The sequence below is a fragment of the Vanessa atalanta genome, chromosome 18, assembly GCF_905147765.1.
Source record: "Vanessa atalanta chromosome 18, ilVanAtal1.2, whole genome shotgun sequence".
NCBI classification, from domain to species: Eukaryota; Metazoa; Arthropoda; class Insecta; order Lepidoptera; family Nymphalidae; genus Vanessa; species Vanessa atalanta.
Window position 1 is genome coordinate 10,382,955 of NC_061888.1, and position 12,061 is coordinate 10,395,015.

Genomic DNA, 12,061 nt, shown 5'->3' on the forward strand with positions numbered 1-12,061 from the left:
ATAAGAAATTTTAATTTACGCTTGTTATTTCAATAGTATTTTAAAGAGAAGCTTAGCTACTTAAATAATAATACTGTATACTAAATCCTACTCCGATACGTTCGTCTTTCGGTATAAGTTTAATGTCTATTGATATGTTAATGAATATCAACGATAAGTTAATAATGTATAGAGCCTAAATTGTAGAGCATCTATCTATTCACAATTCTTGCACAACGACGCATAGCCGAATTATCGCAAAAAATATGAAATTCAACACTTTTTTCAAGATAGCAAACTCACATAGGAAATTGAGGTCGACAATTTCAACCCAACATATCCAAAAATCTCCTCAGCCTTCTCGGTTCATTTGCATTTCTCAGCCATTTTGTTTTTTTTTTTTGTATAATGATTGGACTTTAACCAAAATAATAAGTAGCATCTAGACGAGTATGTATAATGTTTCACTATAATTAGTTTTAGAGTTCAAAAGTAACCCGGATCGCACATTACACAATCAGATTAACTAATTACATCGATGTTTAGTCATTTAATTATGAATCATCGTTATATTCACAAAAATAAAGTATTCAAAAAAACACTACAGGTATTAAGAATACTAATAAATTGAAATAAAGAAGTAATACACTCTGACATTACATATTAAAATGTTAAAGTAGCATAAACATAGAATAAAATAACGAAGCTAAATTAGTATAAAGTATTAAAACACTAAAACAACATGATCTAAAAAAACAATAACAATATCGTTAAAAATGCTTAGACAATTCCAAAAAAATATGTTTCATGATTTTACGAAAATTATTAAGTGTTTCTAACAATTTTATATAACTTACCATACATCCAATGCTTATATGCATAAGAATAAATAAATAAACGAATATATAAAAATAATAATAATATATCAATTTAAAAATAAAAATAAACGAATCAGTAATGTGCGTTCTTCAAACATACGTTCACAACGGTGACAAGAACTGACATTCCATTTGACACTGTCATCTTTGGTGATCCTAATTGCGCAGGCGCCGAGAAGGCAAAGTATATTTAAATAAAGCAGCCCACCAAGATTCCAGGAATGTACTTAATAGATCGAGGAAAAAGGAAATAGAACGTAAAAACACTGTAAATAACGCCCCTCTATCTCGTTGATTCGTTTCTTGTTTCGTTTCACGGTTTATTTTTGTTTTCAATATATAATCAGAGATAATTTAACATTTTATATTAACCAATACAAATATTAAGTTACTATTTATGTAATATGTTACCAAATAACGTGAAACGAAATTTATATATATTTAGATGCGTAATAATATTTTTTTTTTTTTATATATTAACAACCGTTTGTTAGTTAAGGCCGTAATTTACTATTCCCATTTGTACACAAAAAAAATATCTATTAAGATATAGTAGAAAAAGTTATGAATTGAAAAAGTTAAGTACGCTGGATACGTACAAGTATGTGCGCAAACCCAGGCTGCCTCATTTACGGAGTCCCTTGGGACAGCCCGCCACGCCCGAGAGAGATCAGCCGCAAAAGCCACGACTTAACGTGCTTTTAGACTAGGGAATGTAACACCTCCAACTTGTTAACTTCGAGCTCCTGAAAATACCAGGATAGAACACTTAATAACATTCATTGATCTTATTCGGGATAAACCAGTCAATAGACAGACAGAGGTTACTTTATATATTAATAATTAAAATAATAATAGTAATTAAGTATTTGAATTAAAGAGTTAAGATTGATTTTTAATAAAGCCAACCCAGGCTAACCCCAATTGCAATTCAAATATGTTCTTTAAGTAAATGATAAAAACAAATTGGTCCTCACTGGATTTGAATCCACGTACTCGATTAAGATTCATGCCTTTTAACCACTAAACCTAAACAGATAATTTTGACCACTAAGCCTTTGTAACACTAAAGTATCTCTTCCATATAAAACAAATTACAAATTTTATATTATTTCTCTACATATTATATAACCGTAAATTATTTTCATATGAAAACCTCTAGAAATAAACTCCGTGGTCGAGTAGTGTGTACACCAGTTTTCATGGGTACGCCACTCCGAGGTCCCGGGCTTGATTCCCTTCCGAGTCGATGTAGAAAAAGTTCATTAGTTTTCTATGTTGTCTTGGGTCTGGGTGTTTGTGGTACCGTCGTAACTTCTAATTTTCCATAACACAAGCGCTTTAGTTATTTACATTGGGATCAGAGTAATGTATGTGATGTCCAATATTTATTTATATATATATCGCCTCTATGAAATAAATAATTAGAGAGAAATATTAATTTTAAATAAAATAATATATTTCCAACCGACAACATTAATCTTCATCATTGCTTTCAAGCGCTGCGATCTATCACGCTACTTTTAACACATTGATCATACCGAACTCATTCCTCGCGCTTCCTTAACACGTCATTATCTCTAAAAAAAATTGTATCTATAATTAGTAAAACAATAACCGAAATACGTGGCGCATAGTTTAACGAGTGCTACTGAGCACGTCATCTTCAGTTTACGAAATGTCACTCGGATCAAAGGGTTTACATCAAAAGGCAATGAAACGAGTGACAAATTTATAGCTGCACTTATTTTAACAGGGAACTCCTTTGGTCTTAGTGTTGCTTTTATTTGACCAGCTGCTACAACAACTTTGCAGGGATGCGCTTCGGTGGGATTTGAGCGGTCTTTTTTTAACTCGATGACAAACTCGACATCATTCGAATCGTCCCCTAATAATATATTTAGTTCTTGATGTTAATTTCTTAAGCGTTCTATTTTGTTTTGTGTGCGTCTGTTTTTGTATAACAAATTCCAGTTCTGTTGATAATTAAAGTTTAAAGGCACGTAATAAATAAAACAATGAATATATTTTTAAATTTTAAATGATCATTTAAAAACTTTTATCGTAAGCAAATTGTTTGATTTTTTGTCCCTTTTTAAATGATTTAGAAAAGGAGGTTCATCAATTCGATTCTATATTTGCGACCTTGCAAATTCGTCATTTGTGAACCGTTTTGGAAAATTATTTTTTCATTGTAAGGGTTTACTTCTTGTTTTGCCTTATTGAAATTCGAAGACAATTCTTTAATTAAAAGTCAGTTTTTGTTTACAATTTAAACCGAGCTTTAATAATTCTTTTCAATTTGTTTAATGCATAACATTTGATAAATTATCATGACAATAGTTTAAATTAATTTAAATTAAAACTAATTTAATCAAGATAGTCTAACGCTTTTACAACACACATTAATTTAAATGATATATTTCGTAGAATGATTAGTAAAAATTACCCTCTTAAAAACAGCAGCTGAATGTAACTTAATTAAAAGTTTTAATGAGATTCTTTCGTTAACACCTAGCGATGAAGATAAGCCGTCGTTAATGGACACAGTGCACCCTCATGGTGATCTGACGTCCCTTTGACAAATTGTAATTTAATTTTATCTCGTTTTTATGAATGTTTATCGAAACCAGACGTCAGTCCGGACTGTTGCATTAAGGAAAAGAAATGGTTTGACGCAAATAAGGATAACTAGTAATCTAAGTTATAAATAGATTTCATATTTTAAATAATAATAATAATAAAAACAAAGGGATACGTTAGTAAAATAAATATGTTTTACATGTAGTAAGAAATAAGTTTATATAGAATGAGCGCTATGCATACGAAAGGGTGTGATGGCAGCGGTGGAGAGGAGGCGAGAGGAGAGGAGAGAAGAGTGTCATTCCGTTTGCCGTCACGACTTACAAGCCGGTAGATGTTTCACATCAAAAAGTTATATGTTTTTGTATTGCATCTAGAGGGCATGTGTACTCTTTACCAGTAGAAATAACATCGTTATGTGAATACAATTTAATTATAATTAGACACAATTAGGTTCCGTCTGTGGCTTCGTCTGTGTGTGAGAGGAGGGGAGAATGCAGTTAAGCGATTAAAAATCACTCATGTGTTATTCCAGACTATCTATATCTCTGCCAAATTTCATTCAGATAATTCCAGCCGTTCTGGCGTGATTGAGTAACGAACATCCATCCAATCTTTTGTATATATAATATTAGTATAGTCTATGAAAAACTGCTCCAATCAAATACTATCTACAACTTTATTTTTTATATATATTATTTGACTGCTAGATATAATGTCACAGATTCCAAGGCGGTAAGTTAAAACCCAAGTCGGGCACATAAAGGGCTATTGGTATTTCTCTAAAAAAATCAATAACATTCAGGGTTCTGAAAGCTGGAAGTATGCCTCGCGTGCCTCAGCTAGCACCTATAACGCTGGACTGGTAACTCTTTCCGGGCGAAATTGGATTGTTGGATTTGCCACCCCTTCGGATTATGATACTGAGGGAATAGAGAGTGCACACGTGCATTATAATATTATGTCCGTGACGTAGTTGCTCTTTCTTGAAATTGGCTGGCCGCGACCGAAATGGTTCAGGACGATATCACCATAATTATTTATTAATAGTATGATAAGGGATTATCAAAGTCTCCCTTTTAATTGTATTTATTTTTATTATTTTAATTTTATGTAATAGGTAGGTGGAGGGCATATGGGCCACATGATGGTAAGTGGCCACCGCCGACAATAGACATTGATACTGTAAGAAATAAGAACCATTCCCTACGTTACATCAATGCGCCACCTACCTAAGATGTTATGTCCTTTGTACCTGTAGATACCCTGGCTTACTTACCCTTCAAACCGGAACACAGCACTACCAAGTATTGCTGTTTGGGGGTAGAATATCTGGTGAGTAGGTGGTACCTACCCAGACGGGCTTGCACAAACTCCTGCCATCAAGCCCTACATAATAAAATTTATTTTCACATTTTTCGAAACAAAAGTATCTCAGAAGAACATATATAGAATATTCTATCACTAAATACAAGAATAATTTGAACATAATCATACTTTAAAGTGTTTTTAAAATCTTTAATGAATTTCAAAAATGATAAAATTAAGTCCCTTTATTGTCACGGTGCCAATAAATTAGACTGACTATCTTAAATCTTTTGTGAAAGGAATTACTTTGGCTCACCCCTTTACCTATAATTTACACAAATCGTAATCGCGTTCCTTTATTTGAAATTTACTGGTAGACTCAAAAATTAATTGATCAATTTTCACGTAGACTTTAATTACTTTATATTAAAAGTTAATGCAATTAATGTACAATAATTTTAACGATCATCATTGCAATATAAATGCAAAAATTCCAGTTTTAATAATATATGCAATGTGTGTACAAATATTTGTCATACAATCATAAATGATTCGTATGTAACAAGTTGGATCCGCAGAATTCAGCTAGTTACGAAAATCGTTTGCCATCGTACTATTTAAACAACCCGCACTTTTGTAATAAAAGCTATTTTAATAAAATTATAAATAAAAAAAATAATTATTATTAGGAAGCAGCGAGTGTCTAATGTGGAGACTGTTGACTGCAATGGAAAAATTTAATCCCGAGGCAAGCACTTCCGATTTTCCGAAGTTATAGCTTCAATGAGCACTGAGCCACCACTGGTGGACTATATCTTTAAAATACAAATTCAAACACAAAGGTGTAAATTCAACAGAAACATATCATATTGATTGACAGTTACCACCGTTTCGGAAAGAAACTAAGCGGGATTTTTTTTCAGAAATGTGAGTTTACTGTGTAGAATTATTTATTTTTAAAATGAGACGAGAGTGACGAGATTCGGTCGGCATTTCCAAATATTTAGTTATTATGATTTGTACATACCCATTTTTAGTTTATCGTCTTCAATTCTTAGATAATTATTTATTCATATGAATTCACATCTTACTACAAATATTAAGATTAGTTAAATTTTTGAGTTCCATTCTCTTTACTTAACCCCCTACCCAAGAGTTTTAAGTAAACAAGGGAAACGGTTTTTATAGGATTAGGCCTTGGGGCCTAATAATTCTACTTGTTATTTATATCGATAAATATTAGACTTCAGATATCTATCTTGACTAAGTATGGCAACACCATACGCGGTCCTACTATATTTCACCCCTTATCACTATTATATATTAGAATATTTCGTAACTTTATTCAATACCCATTTTTCATCTACAAAACTGAAGAACTCGCATAAGACTTTTCTCAAAATAAAAGCCCCTAGAAGAGTGAGTTAAAAAAAGTTGCATCTGTTTGTCATAGAGGTTTAAGCTTTGAAAGTGAAAGCGCAACCAATACATAGAGAGTTACTTCCCCATTTATAATACTAATATAGATTTTAATTCGTAAAAGGAATTTTATATCAATCTATTTGTATCTATTTTCATAGATAGATAAAGAAAGATAGATATATAGATAGATTTACTTTTTAAAGATCGTACATTCCGATAAAATACACACGTCTGCCACACTGCAATTACAACAGTTAGATGACGATTAATATACTATACAAATATATATTTTAAATTCATAATTGTACGGAATCTTCTAAGTAGTACGAGTGCTACGCGAACTTGGCCGTATTTTTCAAACATCTCATTCAATATATTCCCGATCGAAGCTAATAAACGTTTATTTCAAACTATTTGAGCAATTATATTTATAAAGGATGAAAACAGTCATTTCCTATGGCGATAGTTAAAACGCCATTTCATTTAATTACCCAAACTAGGAGTAATTGAATTGATTAATATTTTCAAGGCAACGGGGACCTCATTTCCGGAGGGGATTATTATTAGAGCGACGGAAGTGACTCGTGGTCGAAACATTCCGAACCCTCTGTGACTAATGATGGAATATAGATACCCAGGTGTCGATATAGAATTAGCGATTGAAAATAGATTGTTTAATTATATAGAGATTTATATATTATTATCTAAATTATAAAGATAATCTTACTTTTTATTATTATTATGGTAATTCACACACCTATACTAAAAAAAAACAGACAATATTTTATTATACTTAAGACTCTCTTGGTGGTCGGTTCTTTATGAATCTTTTAGATTAATATTTTAAAATTATGATCTAAACGTGATTGTAAGGTATTAACTAATTCAATTAAAGAATATTTAAATTTTGACTATGAAAGGAAGCGAACGGAAGCCAAGCTTCCTTCTGAAAAATAAAACAATAATGAAACTGGATTAATAACAGTATTATTCTTTAAGCAAATTCTGTATAAAAACAAACAATAGATTATTTTCTTCTTTTTCATTATATATACGAAATGAAATCATGCAAATCTAAATTAAAAATAAACACAGGATTATCCTCTGAAACATTGTAGATTGTTTTTTCGTAAAGTTGTTTTCTAAGCACGGCTTTATTTGGTGAAGTCGAGGGAACAGCATTTGTTTACACTCCCACATCTATTGGAAGAGTTTTATTTATAAAAGTGATTCTGCGATAGATTCACCCACAGAAGTTTATATTTACTTTATCAAAAATAATATTTCTTTTCAGATTTCGAGTTCCGGTCGCGCAAAAATTTCGCCGGCCGACGAAAAAATATCTTGGATCGCGTCCAAATATTATGACACTTTGATGAACGAAAATAAAATTATATTTTTGGAGATGGATTAGGAAATAACTGTGAACGTTCGAATTTTATTGGATATTAAATTTGAAATTAGACGATGTTATGTAAAACAAACGAATATATTTAAAAAAAGAAGATGATTGTTTAACTAAGAGTTAAACGCAATTCGAAGAGGGTAGTTCAGAATGTGGAACATGAAATATCACTGGGGCATATTTTAATAAATAACAAGCTAAAGAAAAACAAAAGATTCAACAATAACAGTTTCGAAATTCGAAGATAAAGGTTTGGGTGGAAAATATCAATGTGTACTTTAACAAACGAAACATATATGGTGTGGCATAGTGAAGTGATTCGGACAAAAAATTGTGAAAATGTCGAAAGATATGAATTTTTATGTGCTAGTGATGTTATTAGTAACACAGACCCTGATTAGAACGAGTGAAGAGATCGTGGAAGCGAGTAAGTTGGAACATATTTATTTAACATTTTATTATATGAAACTAACCACGAATATAATGATACAAATGATACAATAAATATCTAAGGGATTCTATTAAAGATATTACTTACAATAAAATAAAAAAAAAATGTAGAATATTTAAATTATAGACATATATTTATTGTACGTCAACTTGATTTTTCTGCACTGTGCCATCATTAATGTACTACAAATAAATAATATGTTTTATATTTAAATAAATACGATCCGTAATATAAACATTAAGACACAATAATGTAGTCCTAAATTATTTACTCCACAACCATATTTCAATATAGTGCCGTTTAATTCAGTATCAGTGAGAGCAGTGTCGCATTCGACCCTCTTATGCTGGCGGATCGCCAAATTGGATATACTCGCACGGACGACTATCACACGTGCTCTGTCAATAATGTACGGGGGGCTTAATAATGAGTTGGAGGATATCTGAAACTATAGTCAATGTTATTTTATATAATATTTTTTTATATTTATTTTGAGGACTTTACATATTAATTGCTAACTATTTACATAAATGGTTTACTGTTTGTTGAGGATGCTTTCCGAAAAGTTTTCGATGATAATGTCTAATTATTTGTCAAAGATATGAAGTGCGCAATAGTGTGCAGATGCGCAGGTTCTTTATTCCTTCACTTTCATTATTCGATGGTCTGGAAAATTCGAATCGATCAGAAAGGGTTCAGGCACAAGTTCACTAATTTCACGTGCCTTAGAAGTCACGCGTGTATGAACACCGTCAACTTACAAACCGTTGAAAATTTCTTGGAAATAATACTTTTTGGCTCGTCCCTGGATCGAATCTAGAACCTTTAGAACAGTATGAATCGATGTTTAAAAGCTTTTATCCAAGCAAACGGCGGTCACACAAATGGTTAAATACGAATTCGGTCGCGACGAAAATTTCTTTTTCGTTGCTTGCGTACTTTTTATTGTCCAGTATAAAATGGATACTCTACGTACTAAAATTGTTTTCATTAATGTTTCCAACATTGGTAACATATTATAAAATGAATAAACTTATATTCATCATCATCATCCGTAGCCTTTCTTGGTCCATTGTTGATTCTAAAGCACTCTCTGAGCCATCTGCCTCGATCACCTTCTAATGCGAACCTGATGCGACTCGTTTTCGAATATCCGTAGCAGAAAAAGGGCCTCATTACCGAAATAGTACTAAATTAATTATCATTACATAGTATAAAATTAAGTCGCTTACGGCTGTCTGTCCCTTTGTATGCTTAGATCTTTAAAATTACAATGGATTTTAAAGCGATTTTTTTAATATATAGATTGATTCAATTATTTGTATAATATACATGCAAAATATAGTAGAAACACTGATTATTTTAGAGGTTTCAAAAGTGATGTAAATAAACAAATATTTTTGCGCATCCATTGCATATGCTGTCTCAACTCTACGAGATAGACCAAAATAATGTACAACATTATTTTACACCTTAAAAAGGTTCGAGATGATATGTGTCTATCTCTTAGGATTAACCCACAATCACTATTTTTTATCCATTACTTTTTACGAGAAGTAATGGCTTATTTTCGAAGCGATTTTAAGCAAAACATTAAATACATTGTGCATTTAATATAGATTGCTGGTGCAGTTATTTAATTTCCACCTTCGCATAAAAACAGACAACAACTGCCAAAATAGTCATGTTTTTTAAATTAATGTTTGATAATTATATACTATTTGTACAAGTATGTTTCACGTGAAAACTAAGTGGTCATTCGTTAGACTTAAAGCTACGTTCTTTTATTTTCGGCTCACGTATTCTATCCACTGATTCACCTCGGCTCTCAGTACTATATTATGTAATCGTATAATATTGAATTTTGCTGATGATTAATCTTTTGTATGTACGAGGAATCTGTATTGGAAACCATATGAATGCATTGATATATTTAATTTAAAAACGATCTACAGTCTAAACATCAATTTACACTGTGTATATTTTGTTGATAATAAATGTTAAAACTGCAATAAATATTTTACCAACTAGGTCGTGGTGTATTTTGCAAACCGGTTTGGGTCCCATCCAGTCATTATATATTTATGTAATTGCCCACCCCTTTCTACTTCGGACGGGTAAAATTCTTACAAAGTCTTACTTACCTTGAAATTAAAATTTCCAAAAAATATGTCTTAATGAGCGTCTAGCGTCTACATTAACTTCCAAGTCATATGGACCCAAAAATTCGGAAATCTCGTGAGGATTGGTATTTCGGTTCTGTACATATATTTTTTATTTATATAGAGAATCTCTCTCCTACTCGAATGAATATTAAGGTATAGTCGAAAACCCATGGATCAAAGTGTTTTTCGCGACACAGGAGTGTCACGCCAACACTATACTCTATTTAGGGCTGCTGCTGATAATGAAGAGACTTATCACTCTTATTACATTAGCAGCCTGTAAATTTCCCACTGCTGGGCTAAGGCCTCCTCTCCCCTTGAGGAGAAGGTTTGGAGCATATTTCACTACGCTGCTCCAATGCAGTTAGCGAAATCATCGGTTAAGATGCACGCGTTCTAACCATTGGGCCATCTCAGCTGTTATTATTTTTACCAATTATGTATAGAATTATGGTTGTTGAACTGAGCGGAATATATATTGCGATATAAAGCAATTCGAACTTATTACTAAATAAACGAGTCAGTCAAGAAATAAATATTTTAATACGTTACCGATCAATTCAATACCACTCGGAGCAGTCATTGTCACGTATAGTCCCTTTTTGTTGGCGTCTTGCCAAATTGAACGAACTTACTCGTACAGACTACTATCGTACGTACTTTGTCAAATGAATGATGAAATGAATGGAATCTTAATAATAAATTGCTTATGAAACAATTAATGTTACCTAGTATCTGAATGAGAAAGTTACTTTATTGGTTTAGTGGCTAGCCTCAGGTCTACAAATGATCCCAAGCAGTTCGAAGTTCAAACAGACATTCATCCTAATTCACTTATTGGTATGTCACCATAGTACCTAAAATGACATAGTATGTATAGTAACTGGCTCAAACTAGCTAAATCCAGAAAAGAATCGTATTTTTTTTTTATTTAGCCAACGGATAGTATGTCTTTACGAAAAAATAAGTGTTTACATTAGGTCAAAAAATAGTTTTTAATTGTTTGTATAATTCACAATATTTACAGTTAAATTAAACGTATTATTATTGAAATTACATATTTCTCATATAAAAAAAAAAATCACAAATAACGACAGCTTTAAGCGGCCGACTAATTATAAGTTTCTAATTAATTATTCGCACGGAAATCCAGAACCTATCGGAAGTTTCGTTACTGCATGCAATTGTTACAGTTTTAGACAAACTCTCGCAACTTTTTCTATTATATCTTAAATAAAAATTCCATAAATAAACTTGCGAAAATAAAAAAGTTCGTATAATATGATTAAAAATTGAAATAATGGAACAGAAGCAAAGTCAGTAACAACAAATTCGAGCGAAGCGTTCGAACCGAGGGTAATATTTTATTTATCGGGATTATGCAAATTGCATAGAATTGGAATATCTCAGAACATTAAAGTAGTTTATAGACGCCAAACCACTGGTGAATGGATCGGGCTCATATTTTGAATATCCTAGGATTAGTGAAATTGTCTGGTTAAATCGATTCGTGTTATTATCCTTCTTAACATGAATCATCCGTTTATCCGCTTTAAGATATATTTTTTTGAATGGCTCTTGAGTAGCTACTATTTGGTTCCTTTATTCAACCAATCACTCATTACTATTTTACCGCCAAAGAGCAGTACTCAATGTATTGTGGTTTGATGGATAAGTCAGCCAGTGTAATTATAGGCACAAGGGACATGACATCTTAGTTAGAAAGGTCGCTGGCACATTGGCGATTAATATTTCTTACAGAGCCAACGTCTAAAGACGGTGCGGTTAAATCACCATCAGGATACCAATACCAATGGACCACCTTTTGCCCGTTTAGAGGTAGTATTTAAGGATTTAAAGCGAAGATCAA

The 12,061-nt window shown here is 31.9% G+C and overlaps 1 protein-coding gene across 1 annotated transcript in view; it reads left to right on the forward strand.

Annotated features, from left to right (window-relative positions):
- The window catches only part of LOC125071054 (nephrin-like), a 115,333-nt gene that overhangs the window by 14,990 nt on the left and 88,282 nt on the right, over positions 1 to 12,061 (forward strand). Inside the window, exon 2 of the mRNA XM_047681119.1 lies at positions 7,465 to 8,002. Within this exon, the coding sequence (XP_047537075.1) occupies positions 7,915 to 8,002 (88 nt within the window). The 5' untranslated portion in view covers positions 7,465 to 7,914. The remainder of the gene's footprint in view (positions 1 to 7,464; positions 8,003 to 12,061) is intronic.